This window comes from Pituophis catenifer, unplaced genomic scaffold, assembly GCF_029215685.1.
Source record: "Pituophis catenifer annectens isolate HBS135680 unplaced genomic scaffold, rPitCat1.0.hap2 SCAF_3, whole genome shotgun sequence".
Taxonomy (NCBI): Eukaryota; Metazoa; Chordata; class Lepidosauria; order Squamata; family Colubridae; genus Pituophis; species Pituophis catenifer.
Window position 1 is genome coordinate 115,033,802 of NW_027256883.1, and position 21,915 is coordinate 115,055,716.

The 21,915-nt window shown below is 37.4% G+C and overlaps 1 protein-coding gene across 1 annotated transcript; it reads right to left on the reverse strand.

The window, feature by feature from the left end:
* Positions 1 to 99: 99 nt before the first annotated feature.
* On the reverse strand, positions 100 to 14,558 carry SHCBP1L (SHC binding and spindle associated 1 like). Its single transcript, XM_070939273.1, has 10 exons — positions 14,298 to 14,558; positions 12,768 to 12,917; positions 11,761 to 11,975; positions 9,967 to 10,053; positions 8,958 to 9,176; positions 7,137 to 7,242; positions 6,145 to 6,298; positions 4,721 to 4,971; positions 1,228 to 1,350; positions 100 to 333 (listed from the first exon to the last, which is right to left on the reverse strand). The coding sequence occupies exons 1-10, from the start codon at positions 14,556 to 14,558 to the stop codon at positions 100 to 102; spliced, it is 1,800 nt and encodes a 599-aa protein (XP_070795374.1).
* Between the last annotated feature and the right edge of the window lie 7,357 nt (positions 14,559 to 21,915).

Here is a 21,915-nt window from a genome sequence, read left to right on the forward strand (position 1 = left end):
CCACTGTTTTAACAGTATTTATTATACAGCAATGTTTTTAATAATATTAACTTTTCTCTTATGCTATAGGAAATGGCTACACCATGAGACCTTGCAGCTTCAGTTAACTATGCTGATGCCTTTAATGTCTTCCAGTGTATTTGCATTTATCTGAAGGGTCAGTTCCTGCATCAATTTAGAAACAGAATCTTCTCCATCTCCTGCTGCAGCACATTCCATTGTTTCTTCTGCTGTGGTGCCCAGCTGTTCAGAAGGCTTCATAATTGTCACTCCGTAACCATTGTTACTATAAATATGGTTATTTTTCATCTTTAGTTTAGGAGCAGGGAGGACCTGTTAAGGAATTAACATTTTAATAATTTCAATATTTTTCAGCTTAGTTATCTATTTAAACATGGACATCATTTCAAATTTCCCAGTCTCTGTCAGTGGTATTTGATGCAGAGTGCAACTGAATTCATAAACTGGGCTTAGGGGGAGGCTATTAGTTTGAGTCCAGTCAATTGCAAAAAGTAGACCATTGCATATGGTTTAGGACAGAAATGATTTAAGTCACAGTTCAAGTGTGGCCTGCAAAACCTCTTTACAACTCCTATGCCCTCCAAAGTAGGCAGGCTCAATCATTTCACTTTTGTTTTAAATTCTTTGACAAAGTAAGTAAATAAGCGGACCAGGGAAATGCTGTAGACATAATTTACTTGTACTTCAGAAAGGCATTTGATAACATAATCCATAACTTACTACTTGGCAAGATAGACAAGTATGGGTTAGACAGCATCACCACCAGATGGATTTGTAACTGATGGAACAACTGTACTCAATGTATAATCTTTAATTGAACTGTTTACAGTGAGGGAAGTATGCAGTGGGGTACCCCAAGTTTCTGTTTTAGGCCCAGTACTTTTCATTATCTTCATAAACAATTTAAATGAGGGAATAGAAGACAAACCACCAAGGTCCCTTCCAACTCTATTTTGATTTTTGTGAACTAGGGAGGGTGCTAAGGAAGAAAATAGGTATCCTAAACCAGCTACCTCACACAAGTCTAAAAATATTGCCTTATTTGTTCTTGTGCCCGAGGCAGAAAAGCAACCATCTGAAAAAAACCCATTACTGAAATCTGCAAATGAAGTTTAATAAAAGCAAATTAAAAGTTGAAACAATTGGCTGATTCTACTATGTGAGCACCAATTTATGAGTGACAATCCACTGTCAGCAATGATTTACCTTTATGTTAATTCCACCAAGACTACCCCGTGAAGAGTCACTCGTTCTGAAGTTATTGCAATGGTGAATTTTGTTATCCTCCAAGGTAGCCACACTTCCTGGATATAACTCAACACCAGCTCCCTGGGTATAAAAACAAATTTTAATGTAGCAGTGATGAATAAAAATTCTAGTAGTTCATTGCAAAGGAAAATGAGATCTGGTTAGTCAGAAGAAAATGGAGACAAACTTGTCCTTTAATAAAACTCAAAATAGTCATAAGCAAAACAAAAGGAAATCAAAATAGGTTTTTCTTCTTAAAGATGCAGTAGCAAAATGTAACTAAATAAATCATAGACATAAAATGTCCATAACTCATGCTCTGTATCTTTCCTTATATATTTAGTTCATCAAATAACTTTTTGAGAGTTGGCTGAATTATACTTAAATCACACGTCATAATTAATGATTTACACACAATATACACGAACAACTCCTTTTCTATTACCTTTAATACTCTGAGTTTTAAACCCACAGGTGAGGAAAATCAATAGCAGTTTCCAATCGTGATAGAAACTACATAATCCGCAGTTTTACGTTGCTTAAAAAGCAAATTAAACCTCCAAACCCACATCCAAATGTCTTATCTGCTGTCAAGTGTGTAATGATTACAACTACTTTATTGCCCCATACTCTTTTCTCCACAAAAAAATTAATTCTCCCCATGGTCATCTGACCAAAGTTGGGGCACTTGGAACAAGCTCACTTTTGATCAGTTGCAGCATCTTGCAGTTATATCAGGAGTGTCAAACTGATGGGCCATGGGCCGGATGCATTACATGCAGGCCACACCTATCCCAGCTCCGCGAAGGGGAAAAAATCATGTTATGTCATGTGATGCAGTGAGTTTGACACCCGTGGGTTATATGATCATGATTTGCAAAACATGGCCACTGGGGAAGCTGGATTCACTTAACCATGGATTTATTTAATGACTGCAGTAAAAATTGTTATAAAATCAAACTTGACTTATAATTGGAGTAATTTATGACAGAAATTTGTCTCAATAGTGTTTGCAAGTCAAGGACTACACATAATCTTTAAATATTGACTGAAAATGTTTTCAATTGCTATACTGTGATATCTTAGGGACCACAGTCAATAGCAAATCTATAATAAGGGTTTCCTTGAAGCATCTACTGCTTCTACTAATCAAGAGCCAATTTTATGTCTCTCACCTCCCTTAACAGGAGTGGGTGAAATATAACAGCTAAACATATTCTTAATAATTGATTTCCAAGATAAGAAAATCTTAGAAAATGATATAAAATGAAATTTCCCTGTGCTGGGGTGTTGGCAAATCTTTCCTATAGGCTCTAACTGCTCTGCCCAAAAGTATGAATTCAATCACTATTCAATTAATTTTACTGCCTATTGTTCAAATCTATTTATTGGCAATATTGTTGATAAAGAGAGTGTGGAGAGTGTGGTTGCGCGACAGCTCCCACAGTTCCTGGATGAAACCGTCTATCTAGATCCGTGCCAGTCCGGCTTCAGGCCTGGGTACAGCACGGAGACGGCATTGGTCGCATTGGTGGATGATCTCTGGAGGGCTCGGGACAGGGGTTGTTCCTCTGTTCTGGTCCTGTTAGACCTCTCAGCGGCTTTTGATACCATCGACCATGGTATCATGCTGCGCCGGCTGGAGGGACTGGGGGTGGGAGGCACCGTGTTGCGGTGGTTCTCCTCCTATCTCTCTGACCGGTCGCAGTCTGTGTTGGCAGGGGGGCAGAGGTCGACCTCGAGGCGCCTTGCTTGCGGGGTGCCGCAAGGGTCGGTCCTCTCGCCGCTCCTGTTCAACATTTATGTGAAGCCGCTGGGTGAGATCATCCGTGGTTTTGGGGTGCGATGCCATCTGTACGCTGATGACACTCAGCTGTACATTTCCACCCCAGACCACCCCAATGATGCCCTCGAAGTGATGTCCCAGTGTCTGGAGGCCGTGCGGGTCTGGATGGGGAGGAACAGGCTTCGGCTCAACCCTTCCAAGACCGAGTGGCTGTGGATGCCGGCGTCCCGGTATAGCCAGCTGGTGCCATCGCTGGCTATTGGGGGCGAGTCATTGACCCCCACAGAGGGGGCTCGCAATTTGGGCGTCCTCCTGGACGCACGGCTGTCTTTAGAAGAGCATATGATGGCCGTGGCCAGGGGGGCTTTTTATCAGGTTCGCCTGATATGCCAGTTGCGCCCCTTTCTGGATCGGGACTCCTTGTGCACAGTCACTCATGCCTTGGTTACGTCACGCCTGGACTACTGTAACGCTCTCTACATGGGGCTCCCCCTGAGGAGCACCCGGAGGCTCCAGCTGGTGCAGAATGCGGCCGCGCGGGTGATTATGGGAGCGACGTGGCGCTCCCACATAACACCTCTCCTGCGCGAGCTGCATTGGCTCCCGGTGGTCTTCCGGGTGCGCTTTAAGGTGTTGGTTCTCATCTTTAAAGCGCTCCATGGCTTAGGGCCAGGGTATTTGCGAGACCGCCTGCTGCTACCGATAACCTCCCACCGGCCAATACGCTCTCACAGACAGGGCCTCCTCGGGGTGCTGTCGGTCAGGCAATGTCGGCTGGCGGCCCCCAGGGGGTGAGCCTTCTCTGTGGGGGCACCCGCCCTGTGGAATGAGCTGCCTCCTGGAATACGATTGATCCCGGACCTCCGGACCTTCCGTAAAGCCCTGAAGACGTTTTTATTTCATCAAGCCGGCCTAGCCTAAATGGTTTTTTAATTGGGATTTTAAATTTTATGGATTTGGGGTTTTAAATTTGGGTAGCCAATGATTTAATTCTTTTAATTATCTTAACTTTTGCATTTGTATGTTTTTTAATTTTGGCTGTTCACCGCCCTGAGTCCCTTCTGGGAGAAGGGCGGTATACAAATTAAATAAATAAATAAATAAATAAATAAATAAATAAATAAATAAATAAATAAATAAATAAATAAATAAATAAATGACTTGTTTTAAAAAGAAAAGGGATAAAAAATATGTTGCAGCCTAGAAGAAAAGGAACCTGAAGATACAGAAAAACTAGGAGGAAAATGCTTAGTTCATAGTTTTTGCTGCCATCTAATGGTGGGTAAAATATTAATAATTAAGGATAAAGTGATTAGTTTATTGCATTAGGAAACTGCATCAACATTTATATTAAACCAAATCTTGAAAAGAAGTATCAGTTAAGACTGCCTTTGGAACCTGTCTTGCACCTTATTAGCTTCATATTTTTTGAAAGAATTTGAGACTGGCCAAGGGATTACATTAAAAATTTGGCTAGAAAGTAACTGAAATCTCGTAGCTACCAGATTGAGACTGCAAAAATGATTATTAGATGGCAGCAAAAATTAAATGTTTGAGTTGTCCCTATCTCCCTTCTAATGTACAGGTATTTATTGCTCAACCTAAGTAAATGTTTTACATTCATGCATACATGCTGTATCTTGAATGAACTGAAAGAGACTATACCTGTGCTCCAGTAATCTCACTATTTGTAATTGTCAATGAAGCCCCAACAAGTACACAAATACCAGTTCCTTCACACTTCAGTATACAATTTTCCACAATTGTGTGTCCAGATTCAACTACAATAATTCCATCAACAGTCCCTTGCTGAAGCAATGTAATATTCATGAATTTAACATTTTTAGCCCTAGATACTACAAAACACTCATTAGCAGGTTCTGAAACGATCACAATTTCCTCTGGTTTTCCAACACCTGAAGAAAAGGAGAAAATTATATTAAAAAGCAGCTTAGTATTTTAATACATCCAACAGTGAAAGCAAAGTTATAATTCTATTTTATTGTTTTCAGAAATATATGTTTTATGGTTTTACAGTTTTTATAAGTACTCCGTCTAAGGTTGCCTGGAGGCAATATTGGGAGGCAAATAAATCTAATACATCAGATAGATAGGTAGGTAGGTAGGTAGATATATGATATGATATAGATCAGGGGTATTAAACTCAAGGCCTGGGCCCGGATCCAGACCGCGGGGTACTTAGATCTGGCCTGCGGGGCCACTCTGGAAACAGCGAAAGACTGATCTGTGGTGCTTCTGCCAGCGAAAACGGGCTCCTGAGCTGTCTTTACTGGCAGAGGATTGCAGGAGATCGTGGAAGCCGAAAACGGAGCTCAGGAGCCCGTTTTCACTGGCAGAGCGCTCAGGCCACCACAACCACCCCTGACACGAGTGATGTCAAGCTGGCCACGCCCACCCTGGTTTCCCGAGGTGAAACACAACCCTGATGCAGCCCTCAATGAAATTGAGTTTGACACCCAATATAGATATGATTTAGATGTTAGATATGATATAGATGATAGACACAGATAGGAATAAGGACTGTTTCTAAGTTTTTAAAGTACTCTAACACCCTATTTCATAAATACGAAATATGAAGTGTATGGTATTGCTAAAGTGGTACAGTTAAAAAAAATTAATGCAATCTTATGAGAACATGCAGAGTGATGCAATAGGCAATTCCTTGCCTGATTTAACAATCCAGGGTGCACATATGCTGATCAAATATAATCAACAGCAGGAGTCATGATACTGTAAACTCATTTAAGCCAGACTCAAAGTGGTGGTATTGGGGAAGTTGAGATTGAATTTGTGGGATCTCAGAACAGTTCCCTCAATAATTTTAGCTATTCAAATGATTTCAATATATTGTGCATATATGTAATTACTTTATACATACATTAAGAAGGTGTGACATTAAAATAAAAAATATTTTCATATTTAAATAAGTCTCTGAAAAATTTACAAACCAAGGCCAATTGTTCTATCCAATATTTTCTTTCACCTCAACAGAAAATTACAACATTCTTTCAATTTGGCAACTTTAACTGCAAAAATAAAAAAGAGAGAGAAAAAAAGTATACTAATGCCTTTAATAATAATATCTTCAGTTAACATAGACAAGTTTGATGCTTTATATTCTCCAGGGAAAATAAGCACATTATCACCACTATAACAACGGTCCAAAGCTATGTTTAGGTTCTCATTCTGTTGAACAACTGTATCAGAGGATAATTCTTTAGCCTAGACATATGAAAGAGAAAAAATAACATTGGAATTAAGTGAATCTTGAACATCAGTTTTCTAAAAACACGTGTGTGTGTGTGTGTGTGTGTGTGTGTGTGTGTGTAGATAAGATAGATATAGATATATATTCATCCTTCCAAGGTTGGCAAGTTGAGGACTCAGATTGTTTGGGCCAATATGCTGACTCTGTAAACTGCTTAGAGGGTACTGTAAAGCTCTATGAAACAGTATATAAGTGCTATTGTTATTGCTATTTACTCTTTTAGAGTCACCTTAATATAAAATTTAGAAGTTTTAACACAAAATTCAAATAATGTTGCAATGATTCTTACATTTATTTCAGTTGTATAAGTAGTTCCTGGGGAACAAACCCCAATGTATGTAATGGAACTTAATTTTAAGTAGTTATATTGTATATTGAGAGTTAGTATTGAAATACAACAAAATATTTTCTACAAACTTTTATAAAACATATGCAAATTTATTAGCTATTTTAGAATCTAAGTTAGTATATTGAACTAGTGTTTGCAAATTTTTACTAAGACAGTTCTTCCATGCAAGAACTCTTCTGCTAAGGTTCATGAAATATCTATATAATAGCATTTAATCATGTTGTACAGACTTTTGTATAACTACACCAAGCCCGCAACTATCATCTTTTTTATTATGGCACTGAAAAATATATCAAAACAGAGCAAATATCTTCCCAATGGCCCAAAAGAATAATCTTAATGCCAAATTATACTTCTTTGTATAATTACACACATTATACAAAATGCTTTTGCTAGTGAATGGAGCATTAAGAAACATCTATGTCCACTTGAAAATTTCTTACCACTTCTGCTGTTACTGTTTTTGCAACAATGTAAGTTACAATTTCCCCATCATGTCTGTGTCCTTTTCTACGCTTCAGTATCCTTGGGGCCAGGGGTCCATGAGCTCTAAAATTGGAAATGAATTCTATCACAATTAACTTTAGACCTGTGGTCCCCGCCAATGGTATCCATATCACGGGTTAGACAGTACAGGTAGAATACAGAATAAGGCTTTAATTAGCTAATGTCTTAAATATAAATATGTTTGTAGGAAAAAAAGGCTTTGGTATAATTAAAGGCAGAGAAATTCGCTGCAGAAAACACATCCCAAATATATGTGTAAAGAAATTAAATTCCTAGAATTTTTACTTTTTGATGGGGTTTACTTATAATTTAAATAATGAATGGACCATATTAAAAAGTAAGCCTAACATATTCTCTTTCGAAAAAATAAAATCTGTTTTTTTAATACTCAAAATTTAAACTGTGGCTTAAATAGCGTTTGAAACTTTTTAACTATTCTAAAAATGATTTAAAATTATTAGCCCATACCTTATTTGTATAAAATATTCTGAAGGACAAATTATTTTTAAATGGGAAGCTATTAGAATTGTGAATTATTGAACTGGGGATACAACTAGCAACAGATTTTAAAACATTTTTTTCTGTAATCAATTTTACACAATTCATTAAGTATAAAATGTTTGCTTTTTAAAAAATGATGAAAAACAATCTACTATTATTAATTTTCAAGTTAAATTAGCTTAAATATTTTTAAATGAGATTAATTTTTACATCTTAAAAAAGTAGTGTGAAATTCAGGGAAATAAATTTTATTCTACAAAATAAATTGAACTAGGGAGGACTGAATAACATTAAACAGAGTAGTTTTTTAATCTGCAAAATTAAATGTATTTAATTTTTTATTACTCGTATTTTCTAATGATTAATTTGAGCAAATAAAGGCAAAAACTCCTGGAAAAATATTTTAATATATTCCATTTAAAATAAATTTTCACTTATCAAAGTATGGTCTATTATTAATTATGAAAATACTAGTATTTTGAAAATGTATTAACAGATACCATTGTTTCTTAGGATGTTGCATCTTTCCGAATTACCAGATTCTGGCATTTGAAACACATTTATGGTATGGGAGCTACTGCCCAGATAGACAAAATCAAGCAGACTGATACTAATCTTTATCAAACGATGAATAGATGCATATGATTAGAATTTAACACTGATGTAGTATAAACAGAACTAGTATTAGATACACAGCTTACGTAATGATGCTCTTGGCATTTCTACAATAAAACGTAAGTTCTTATATTATTGCATTCCTGTTTATCTCAAACTTGCCTGAGAAAAGCCTAAATGTGTTTCTCACATATTTTAATAGAAATTTCATTAACTAAATGAAAATTACAATACATTGAATCAATCCTGTATTATAGTGGTAGTATTCAGCTGGTTCTATCCAGTTCATCCATCCGCATGGACATCATGATGTTCCATTTTTGCACATTTTTGAGGCTCTGCGCATGTGCAGAAGGTCTTGTGCATGCACAGAAGATGGTGCATGCGAGCGGATCAAGCGCATTCGCGAGTGCATATCTGCGAACTGGTAGGGAAGGTAAGTGAATACCACCCCTGCTCTATTAGCATAAATGGGAATCATAAACACTGAATTCAATGGAACTTATTTTTGAAAAAAACATGTCTAAGAATAGCATTAAAGAATTAGCAAATTTAAACTAAGCCATCATGTAATAACTAATTTTAAAAAATCGTGTTGAGTTACCAAATAAAAAATTAGATAACACAACAAATGAAATTACCTTAAACGTAAATCTTCCCATATTTTCAACAAGCCACACAGCATTATTAGTTCATAGTATTTTTTCCAACACTCAACAGCTTCTTCTGCTGTGGGCTCCTCTTTGACGTTACTTTGGTATTGAATTAATTCCAAATGCATGGTCTTGTATTTTTCCAAATTTCTTCTAAAGCGATGGGCAATTGGAGCTGGAATAATTCCATTCTGAATATCACACCAACTAAAAAAAATTAAGACAAATAGAAATTCAACTTTTGAAAGTGCCTATCATAAAATCAATTTTATAACTGCAAATAAGATGACTGTGGGTTGGAATATACAGAGCAATCCCCAGTCCAACCCCCAAGTGTACGTTTGAACCCCTTATGTCTGAGAGGAAAACTGTGTAATTGCAACCTGAATACATGAAGAGGGGGTTGTTCCAATAGGTCCTGCAGGTTGAGATAGCAATAGCAATTAGACTTCTATACGGCTTCACTGTATTGCCCCCAACAATTTGGATCCTCATTTACTTGGAAGGATGGAAGGCCGAGTTAATACTGAGCCGGTCAGAATCGAACTCCTGGCAGTGAACAGTGAGTTAGCCTGCAATACTGCATTCTAATTACTGCACCATCACAGATGTTTTAATATTCTCTCATGATTTGGATTATTTGTCAGATATAAATCGGATGATTCTGTGTTTATATATGTACAGGTAGTTTGACTTTGGTATAGTAATTAGTGTTATATTTTAGCCAGATTTATCAATGTTGGATAATTCTAAGTGTTATCAGTGACTGAAGTAACATATAAGCTTAGTAAACGAATAAAAATAAATTGAAGATATTCACACAGACTGCTTTACTATGAAAAAGATTAATGTTTAATGTGGATGTCAGAGAGTATGTATATTTTGGTAGGGAAACATTTTAATATGAAAGCTTCTAGCAGTATTCCAACTATGATTGTTAAAATTCTGGCTTAACACTTCATCTCCTGTTGGTAAGAATTAAGCCTATTCTACTTACATTTTAATTCTCTCTTCTATTAATGCAGCATAGGTCTCACTATTTTCATCATCATCCCAATCTCTCCAAAGAAAGTCATAGAAAAATCTAAGTAAAAACCATAGTGATATTACATTTATATTTTAATGGTATATAAAAAGGGTGCAGGGAGTGAAAAACAGAAAAAGTATTTCAAAATATAGAAAATAGCCTTTGTTGTAATATTTTCAGAACAGTATTTACACAGTGACCCCTTTCATTTACCTCATTATTTATGCTATAGATGGTGATTATTACATTGTTCATTTCACAACTGAATCATTTTATAATCAGTTTCTTTTTTTATCTTACAAGCTACTTCACCAAATGTGGATCTCTCTATATGTAAATATATATTAAAGTTTTGTTTTGTGTTATTCTTAAAATATTCTTAATTATTTTAAATTGGGGAATAATATCAACATACTGTAGTTTATTTGGGCTTCAGCAGAATCTTTTACAGAATGCCTCATAATAATCTGTTTAATAAAATGGTAAATAAGGTCTAAATGAGATTACTGTTAGACACATAGTTGGCAAAATGTCCAAAGCCAAAGAGAGCTCATTAATAGTTCCACTTCATCTGAAAGGTAAAACTGAGTGGATTGCTAAAGGGCTCTGTCCTATTCAACTTTATTTTTTATCAACACCTTTCAAGAATTTCAGAGACTTATACAGAATACAGATGACGTAAAGTTGAAAGGGGCATTAATACTTTAGATCAGAAAGGATTTAAAAAGAACTAAGCAATAGGATGAAATTAACAGCATTGATTTTAATGTAAAGAGAATGCAATGGAAGGAGAGAGAGAAAATCCTTAATACCAAAGCAATGAAAGTGGAAATACTGGTTAAATCCAACAATGAAGCAGGCATATATATACACACACACACACAGAGAGAGAGAGAGAGAATACACACACACACCAATTTATATCAGTTTCAGAAAGAGAATGGGTAAAGCAAAACCAGGTTTGCACAATTGTATTACTATAACCGATCTTTAAAAAAGCAGTCTTAGCTTGGAAGTATTTCTTGGTGTGATTTACATTTTAGAGCTGATATTGAGAGAAACGTGAAGTTCTGCATCTAGGTATGAAAGTGTAAGGCATAGGTATAGGAAAAGAGAAACCAGGTCGGGAAGCAGTACATGTGAAAGGGAGCTGGGTGTCCTAGTAAAACCACAAGTTAAACATGAACCAGTGTAGTGTAGCTTCTAAATAAGCAAATGGGCTACAATACTAGGACTATGGAATCCAGATCATTGGAAGGAATTGTTCCACTATACTCTGCCCTGCTCAGATTTTATTTAGAATACTGTGTATAATTTTATTTATTTATTAAATTTATGCATTACAGTTCAAAAAGGAAGTGACTAGTTCATAGTAGCCATCAATAATACACACCAGAAGCAATATCACCATTTAGTAAATTAAATCGTTAAAAATATTAAGAGCACTGTATTCTAGTAAAGTATTTTTTTTATTGTTTATCTATCCATCTCAGTACTGTTGATTGTTAACAAATCTCCAACATTTCAAATAGATGCTAGGGCCAACTTTATGTGCTCTATGGCGGTTACTGATTTCTTTCCCAACTTTAGGAGTTGTGAAATAAATGTTCATAATATCTGAATCTTAATGAAATATTTTAGCTTTAAAATCAACAAATTAATTATAAATACAGATTAACTTCAATTTAACATCATCTTAATATAGTAAGAAACGTATTAAAATGTTAAAACAAACATTCATAATTAAACTTGAGAAAAACATACCTCACAATTTCTAAAGCCTTGGCTATATCAAACACTACACTATCCTGTCCCTCAACAGGATATACTTCTAAAAGAGGCACACAATAGTCCATTTCTTCTAATATTTCATCAACTAACTGTTTTGGAATATTTGCAATATTAGAGGAAAAAGGTTCATCTATAGATACGGAAACATTAAAATTAGCTGAAGGATTGCTAGGCAGTTTACAAGTAACCTAGAATGTAAAACAAAAATATAACAATTATAAAATATATGTGATATTAAAACTTCTATACTTCCTAATTCTTTTGATTTTTATAATATGGAAACCCAATTCAGGGCAGTCATATATTTGAAGTATATAGTAGTTCTTTCATTATTTTACATCACTGCTAAAGAAATATGAATCTGTCCTGCCCACCTCCCCCATGCATAACTGAAATATGGCCTCTTATCCTGGGTAAAGACAATTCATGTCTGTGGTACACAAGATCGTTGTTCAAAGTTTTCCCGGGGTTACTTTTACAAACAAATCTCATTCACATGAATACAATACTGCCAAAAATATTGTCCACTCAGCATGTATCAATCTTTAGGGTAGGAGGAATGATTTTACTAATCTGAAGCATAAGGAGCAACCTTTTGAAAAACTGAAGCATAAGGAGATGAGGAGATTGTAAAATAAAATGGAAGCACAGCTAGCAGAGCAGAAGTGAAGCCCAAGAGAACATATCCAATTTAGGAAGGTCTTATGCCTGGAAAAGCTCTACCCATTGTATTGGTGTTCGATAACATTTAAGCCATTCTATACACTAATTATTTAAGTCACAAAAACTATTAAAATGTGCTATAATCAAAATTCACTATGTCAGTTCCAGTCAATATATATGGATTGGATGGCCTCCAATTAAAAAAAAGACCATTGTGTCTGGTTGGCAGAAATTATGCAAGCTATTGATAGTCTTTTTGATGATAGCTATAGTTTTATTAGAAAGCTTTAAAATAATAGTAAAATGCATTTAATTACCTCAACAAGCACCCCAATAAAAGGTATGGGAATTTCTTCAGAATTGACAAAAAAAAGTTCTGGGTTGGTTTTCCAAATTCCAAGCCAATTTTCTTTCATCTTCAATTTTTCTACAAGATACTTACTCACAGCTTCATTAGCATCTTCTGCCTTTTAAGTAACAGAAATATATATATATATATAATGTCCAAATTAGCACTTTCATTCAATGTTAGATCTGTATTTGTCAGTTGCCTCGAACTGCAAGATGGGCAGAAAATAAATTTATTAATAAGACCATCGCATCGATAAATTCACCATCAGTCAGTTGCAAAAGGCAACTTATATAAACAAAGAAAAGAAAGGGATGCAAAGTCTTCACCAATGACCTCTTTTCATAATTCTGTCCTTTTATTCCTATGGTTTTCTTACCTCAGAGTGAGGTATTGTGTAAGAGCTTAGAGAAGAAATTTGTAGTAATGCATTCAGACCTGCTCCAATCAGTGCCATGATGGGTGAATGTTTTTACCATCAGCTGCTGATGCATTGAAACCAACCATTTTGTTTATCAATCACTAAGTATGGAAAATCAGGACAGCATCAGTCAGCAGTGAGTCGAAGCAGAATCAACGTCACCAGAATAAGGACTGGCAAAAGGAGCAGCTCATTTCATGCTACTGAGTTTATTGCTGTCTAAAGGGTGGATAGTCAGCACTTTGTGGGTGGAGAAAATCCTATGGATAATACAATTTAAACAAGCCTGTCTTGTATTTAGTATTACTGATTCCACAAACTAAATATAGTGATGACAAAGGAGTAGTAGAATTGAAGAGGGATTGCATCTCTTTTTGAGAATCAAATTCAAACATGTCCAAAAGGCTTAATGGATTCTCTGATACAGAACGCTTTCTAACCACCTTATATTGATATCTCTGGTATGTCTTATCTGGGAAAAAAACAATTTTATCTATAGTGATCCATATCCTAACCATAACATGGTATGTTTTAAATAATATTCAGAAGCCATAACTTAATTACAAAACATGCCAGCGAGAAACTTTACTGGGACTACGCAGTTAATTTCAAACATGCCAATTACTGATGCTACCTCCCATTTAATTTCTGGGATGAATTCAAAGGTGTCATTTTTCTTTGCCTTCCTATCTAATGCACTAGGGCTAGAGGTCTTCAAACTTGGCAGCTTTAAGACTTGTGGACTTCAATTCCCAGAATTCTCCAGCCAGCATAGTTGAATTCTCCAACCAACACAGCATAGCATAGCTGGCTGGGGAATTCTGGGAGTTGAAGTCTACAAATCTTAAAGCTGCCACGTTTAGAAGACCTCTGCACTACGCAGTCTCTCAGCCTCACCACAACCATGTCTCCCTCTTTTTCTCTCTCTCTCACACACACACACTCGCAAACAAATGTTCAGAAAATGAACATTTAAAAAAAAACATCCCTTACCTACGTTCCTGGAAGAACACAGGGAGAGAGAAATAGGCAAGCAATATGGGAAGGCTTCACCGGCTTTCACAGCTTCCAACCCACCTTGCAACCCTTCAAGAGGTCGTCGCAATACAGCGCCACCTTCTCCCGGCCGGTCAGCGCTCCCAGGTACGATGGGAATTCCCTCGGCAGCGGCCCAGCTTCCTCCTCCCCGTGGTCTTCCTCCCCGCCGAGACGAAAGAGACGGTGGCCCTTCGCCTTTCGAGGTGGGCTCTCCAATGGGCCAGGAGACGTGCCGGCAGCTCCCTCTTCTTCTTTGGGACCACTTTCCTTCTGTAGGTGGTCCGAAGCGCTCGACGCCATTTCTTCGCCGCCTCGCGCCTTTTTTTTTGGCGCGCGACCGCCACGGCACCTCCACGAGGACGTCACACCATTCGCTCGAAGGGAACTAATTGCGGGACAATAGCGCTTCGATGCGCGCAACCAATCAGAGTGGCAGAAGGCGCGTGCCCATGGTCACAAAGGGCCGTTGGCTGTTCTCTTCAAACGGTTACGTGCGGATCTTTGTTTTAATTTTTTTTTTTATTTGAATTTATTCGCTGCCCAACTCCCAATAGATTCTGGGCGACTTAACAAAAGTAGGGGAAAAAACATCAAACCACGTTAAAAACAACAAAAAAGACGGATAGCTTGCACTAAAGTAGCTTTTTTTCCAGATATTGCAAAATCTAATCCGCAAGGACTAATGAAAACAAAGACACTACAAAGAAACTGTTGATGCTTGCATAAACAGAGAAATAGAAAAAGATGGAGCGACTGATCAATATTGCTTCAATTTGGAAAACTTTCAAAGGCCATAACAACTCCTTCGTGGAGTTGACCTACATTTTTTATAACTATTAATTTTTTAAACAAAATCAAAGCTAACTAAACAAGATGAGAAGAAAAAAGGAAAGAAAAAGAGATTAAAGCTAAAAATGCAGAAAGAAAAGAAAGACAAAAATATAAATAGTGTCTTTTTTTTCTAATCAAAGCTGTTAATTTTGCAATCTTGGCAAGTTCTATTATTTTCACTATTATTCCATTATGGGCAACATCAAATTTTAATATTATTGCATCTATAAAGCCTTGCTGCTGTTATCATATATAAATTTAAAGTTCTGTGCATTTTTCCTCCTAACTTTTTGTCAATCACCCCCAAAATAAAGTGGATTCAGTATATTAAACTTTAAAATCTTATAAATTAACAAATGCATTGGAATCCATTTTTTTACATGTCTACCAAGCATGATAAAAAGTCCCTTCTTATTTTCAGCGTGAATTCAAAGTACCTTTACATTTTAGATATTTTTTTCTGATGACAAACACTAATGAGACACCATTTTATACAAATTCTCTTTTTTTCTCTGTTTTCCATTTGTATGTTATAGCCAGATTTTGTAGCCTATGTTATACAGAGAGCCAGTTTGGTCTGATGGTTAAGGTACCAAGCTAGAATGGAATGGGACTTTTCGCCTAGATCCAGCTACAAAGCAGGAGACCATGACTTCTAGTCCTGCTTTAACCATGAAAGCCAGCTCACTCTCAGCCCAACTTCACCTCACAGGGTTGTTGTGGCAAAAATAGGAGGATGAAGGTTTGTTGGGTATATTCACTATCATGAGTTATTTGGAAAAATAAAGGTGGGATATTAAAAAAATAAAATACATTATTTTAAAAATCTTATAAACAGCAAAATTGAATAAAACAAAACACGGCCCCTCGACAAATAATAAAATATCAAACACAGGCCTAGGACCAAAGTTTCAGGGCTTTTTAGAACTCCAGGAGAGAGGACATCTTCCTAAAGGGGTGCTGTTCCAGAGGGTGGGAGCTGCAATAGAAAAGGCACACTTTCTTGGTCCCACAAGATGACAGTGTTTAATGAAGAGGACCTAAAGGCACTTACTCTGCCAGAATCAGTGGTGGGATTCAGCTGGTTCTCTCCGGATCACGCAAACTGGTAGCAGTGACTCTGGGAGGCTCTGCCCACCCGGATGTAATGTGCTACTACTGCGCATACGCAGAAGACTGTGTGCATGCACAGAGCTGGCATGTGCGCTCACATTTGCAAATAGGTAGGGAAGGTAAGTGAATCCCACCTCTGGCCAGAATATACTGGGCAGGCAGAAATGATTGAAGACAAGTCATCTATCAGATACCCAGGCCCTATGCCATTTAGTACAGGATCTGACAGGTAATAACTAGCACTTTGAGTTGCACTTGGAAGCCAACTGACAACCAATGCCACTCATATAGCAGTGGTGACATAGGCATACTTAAAGTGACCATTACTACACACACTGCTGCATTTTGAACAAACTGTATCCTCCCGGGGGTGGGGGGGGTGTCTTCAAGGGCAGCCCCATATATAGTGCATTTTAATAATCCAATCCTGAGGTGAGCAGGGCATGAGTAACTGAAGTCTGAAGGTTTAATAAGCCTGAAGAGCTTATGTATTGTGTATGTATGAAAAATACAAAATGTGTATATACATATAAAAATGTATAGAAAGTCAGGTGACTTTTTAAAAGTAATACCTTTTAAAAAATATTTCTTACCCTTCCATTATTACATATACCATCCAAAGAAGTATGATTACTGAGCAGAGTTCAGTACAATCAATCAAATGGTTTTTAAAAAAGTTTCTTATGCTGAAAATGACTCCCCGGCCCCTGGAAAAAATTGAATACATCCAGTTGTAGAGTCCCAATTTCCAGTTCTTAAATAAAGATATTTTTATATTGCATTTTTTTCAACTTTGTTCTCACCAGCGTCTGATACTTGGAGATATGCTATTTCTGTTCAAAGGAAGTTGAGCTAGGCTTGCATTCCCTCTTCCTTTCAAGACCCCAAGGCAGCTGTCCTGTGCATCTCTATCAGCAGGACGGCAAGATAGGTGCCGGCTTAGTTACTGAGGTACTGATACATACCTCTCTCCTCACATTCAATAATTTTTTTTTTTTTTTTGTCTTGGGAGATGTGAAGTGTCCAGTCCCTGGTTCATTGCCCTTTCTGCAGAATTTTGAGGACTGCCTCTTGGATCTCTTTTAGTTACAGGTGTTCTTTGGGGATTCTGTCAACAGCCACCTGCTCCACCATTTTCTGCATCCCAGCACTGCAGGAAAATGCCTTTGAGAAGATGTAAAACAAATTAGAAAAGCTGCAGATTCCTTGTCTTTTTGCCTAGGAGGCCTAGCTCTACTGATGTAAACTGCTTCTTAGTTATTATTATTATCTAGCGTATAATGAGAACAGGACAGAAGAAAACATATACCACGCAATCCACATAATGATATACAAAACGTCTATGGTCATACAGCAGTGGCTTCCTAACTGGATGTCCAATTAGCTATCCAGCTGATGATTGTCTGATGTTGCTTTGTGCAAATCTTCTAGATCTTCTAGGGTAGGGGTCCCCAACCCTACGGTGTGCCAGAAACTGGGTTGCCCAAACAAGCAAAGCCGCATCTGCAAGATGCAGGCAGTACACAAAACCACATCCCCTCCAGTCCGTGAAAAAACTTCTCTCCGTGGAACTGTTCCCTGGTGCCCAAAAGGTTGGGAACAAGATAATACACGTTATGTGCAATATTGCACTTTAATAGTTTGCATATCGGCACCACTGCTAGTGTTTGAAAAGCAAACAAGTTTATTTTTATACCTGAAATGGAAACTCTCTATTTTAAACAATAGTATGGTTATTGAAATGTTTGGCAGTGCCTACATCTAAGTTTAAAATAAAAATAAACTTCCTTTGTAACTTTATCAAGTGGAAAATAACAGACTACCTCTCTTATCTTTAACAAGGTTGCATTTTTCTATATAAGAGAAGTGTTTGCAAACTGGAAGTATTTTTAGAATATTTGCACAAATGACCAGTATCAATACAATAAATATAGATAGGTTTAAAGCTGGACTATATAAACTTAATGTTACTAATATTTTTACTATCACAGAAACTCAAGCTTATCACGATCTTACTCAGCTGTCATATGCTGATTAAATCTGAAGTATTAGCAGAGGAGAGATGGAAATGGAGGATAATATTTTTGGAAGGCAGTTTGTAATTTTTAAAAATAATGTGGAGGATAAAGAGCTCCCTCCTTCTCCATCTTTCACCAATGTCTAGCAAAAATTCCAGTAGTAGAATGCTTTCTAAATGTGCAAAGATCACATTAATTGACAAAGTAACATTATTTTAAAAATGTGGGACAACCGGGGTATGGGTGTGTGCTGGGTGACAGTTTAGAAAACCTCGCTCAATAGTTTAATAGTTATTAAAGCAGAAACATCTCATTATAACAGAAATAAACAACTGGCAATGATAGGGTTGACCCAAAAGATCTCTGGGAGGACAATTTGCTCTCAGGGGAAATTATGGCTCATATGCATATACATACCCATCATGCTATACCCTCTTAGGGTAAGCAATATTTTATGCAAAATTAAGTAAGAAGTAAGAAATTGTATGCTGTTAAAAATCTTATTGTAAAATTCACAGACTATATGCATTTAGTAGCATGTAAGCAATGACATGAAAAGAAAAAAAAAAACAAAGCAAGGAAGGAAATGAAGTAATAAAAAAATACTGCCAAAACTTATCGTTAAAGAATTTGGGTATGGTGGTGCCCCTGTCCTCTATACCACGATGTGGTGGTTGGACTCCAGGACCAATAAAGAGAATTGAGATTGAAATCCTACTATGGTATGGTATCACTAATGAAGTTGCTAAGTTTCTACCTGCAACATGTCCACAAGAGGGTATAAGATGTCCTGATCTTGGACTGACGTTATGTTATTATCTTGTTATTTTCTGTCTATTTTATTCTATTTCTATTTTATTTTATGTTTTATACTGTTCGACTGTACTTTATTCAATTTCTCTGTTTCCACAGTTTTGGAACATAAATTTTGTAGGTTTTATATGACTGTTACACAGTGGGGGCTCTATTATTTTGTTACTTGGTCATTGCTTTTAAGCTTTTTCTTTAATTTTGCTGGACATTGACCATAATTTAATAGACTTGATTTGACTTGAGAGGTTTGAGTTTACGGTTTTGTGGAACCATAGCTATGAAACCATAGACACAAAATCAAGGTGATCATTTAAGCAGTTTCTATAATCAAGGCTATGGTTTTCCCAGTTGCAATGTATGGCTGTGAAAGTTGGACCATAAGAAAGGCTGAGTGCCAAAGAATTGAGGCCTTTGAACTATAGTGCTGAAGAAGACTCCTGCGAGTCCCTTGGACTGCAAGGCGATCAAACCGGTCAGTCCTAAGGAGATCAACCCTGACTGCTCTTTAGAAGGCCAGATCCTGAAGGTGAAACTCAAATACTTTGGCCACCTAATGAGAAGGAAGAACTCGCTGGAGAAGAGCCTAATGCTGGGAAAGATTGAGGGCAAAAGAAGAACGGGACGACAAAGAATGAGGTGGCTGGTTGCAGTCACCGAAGCAGTAGGTGTGAGTTTAAATGGACTCTAGAGGATGGTAGAGGACAGGAAGGCCTGGAGGAATGTTGTCCATGGGGTTGTGATGGGTCAGACATGACTTCGCAACTAACAACAACATAATCATATATAAATTCTGTACATTCAACAACCAGACTGGCCAGGCTTTGGTCTGGGATCTTGAGGAAGACGATTCAATGCGATGGTTGTTCCAGTGAGCTTGATTTCACACCCCCACATTATTTACCTTATTGTTCCTGTTATTTTTCCAATGTAGTATGTAGTTATCACATGCTTTTCCTGTAGGTACATCCCCTACTTTGCTGAAGTCTGTTGTTAAGCTGTTTTCATCTGCTGTTAAGCCTTTCCAGACATCTTGCCAAGCTGCTTCCCATTCTTGTCTCAGAGATCAGACTCTCTATTGTGGTTACCAAGCTGTTTTGTTTGTTTTCTTCCCTTGGTCAGTCAAAATGCATCATGGGTCTACTGCAGTTTGTTCTTCAGACATTTTCTATAACATGATTAATGAGCAAGCTTGAACCAGCTGAAACTAAGCCAGGAACTGAAGGCTGGCCATGAAGTGAAAATCGTACATCAGTCAGTAAAATCTATCTAGCTAACCAACAAGCATAAAACCGAAGTGCAGAGTAAATTTGGTGCTGGCATCCCATGAAAAGAGAGGGATGGATAGAAAACTGGCTGGAAGACATTCCATGTACACATGACATGGTTCTCAATCTCTCTTCTCCATTCTTCTCAGGCTTCTTGATCAGTTACTTTGATGAGTCTTGGTGAATATAAGAGGTGGTTTGTATGTAAGCAAAGCCTCATTATATTGCAATTAATAAAGCTAGGAGATTCATAAAAATATTCTTCTGTAAAAGGTAAAGTTCACCTTGCACATATGTGCTACTCGTTCCCGACTCTAGGGGGCGGTGCTGATCTCCATTTCAAAGCCAAAGAGCCAGCACTGTCCGAAGACGTCTCCGTGGTCATGTGGCCAGCATGACTAAACGCCAAAGGTGCATGGAACGCTGTTACCTTCCCACGAAAGGTGGTCCCTATTTTTCTACTTGTATTTTTTACATGCTTTCAAACTGCTAGGTTGGCAGAAGCTGGGACAAGTAATGGGAGCTCACCCCGTTATGCGGCACTAGGGATTCGAACCACTGAACTGCCAACCTTTCAATTGACAAGCTTAGTGTCTTAGCCACTGAGCCACCACATCTGTGTACTGTGTTCTTGTGTACTATGTGTCATATAGTGAGACTCATTAGCCATTCCAATACCCCAGAAACATTGATGTCTCATCGAATGATGTGTGAATGTGCTCCCCACATGTACTCCCAACTATTGACAAAGGCTGCCTCTCCAGCAATCTCAGGGTGCCCATTTGTGTGTAAGTACTTGTGTGTGACCTGAGTGTGAATTTCTATATGCAGAAGGTTTATTTAGTTAACAACCCAGAAGAATCTTACACACTTAGATGACATGCAGCCCCACTTTCAGGAAGACATGGTGCCTCAATATTTCTAGTAGCAGTTTCAACTGTATTTTACAAACCCTAACCCTTCAGTACATATAATTCTTACTAATGCTGAATGCTGCCACAGTATGTATATATGTGTGTGTGTGTGTGTGTGTGTGTGTGTGTGTGTGTGTGTATGCAGGATTCTCATCTGATTGTTAGCAACTATCTAACTTAGCATATGTGTTATTCTTGTCAACTGTCAATGTGCAGAATCACCATGCGCGTGATTATCAAAGAACCAATCATCTTTCCATTCAAAATGGGCAAATGGTGCAATCTGTTATTTGGCATATGCTGATATTTACAGAAGAATGAGAGGCATGCCTCTGTGGTAGGGCTGCTATCAATGCTCTTCTGGGAGGATTAAAATGTTATGCATCAGTATTACATGCAAATCCCCTGGAACAGGACCACCAGTTCACACTGTCTCAGGAAAAAGCAGATGCAGCAGTGAAAATCCACTAGGCTTGAAATATTGCAAGTTCAAAGGACGTATCCCTGAGCTATTCTAAAGCATTCTAAAATGTTTGTATGTGTGTGCTGACTTTTATCAAAAATCCTAAAGGAATGTAATAGCAAACTACTTCTACAGCATTTCCAAGAAAAACTCCATGGATTCAGTCACAAAGGATTAAGGAAAAATAAAATGCTTCCACACTGATGCTTGAAACACAGCATTGATGATTGACTGATGTAG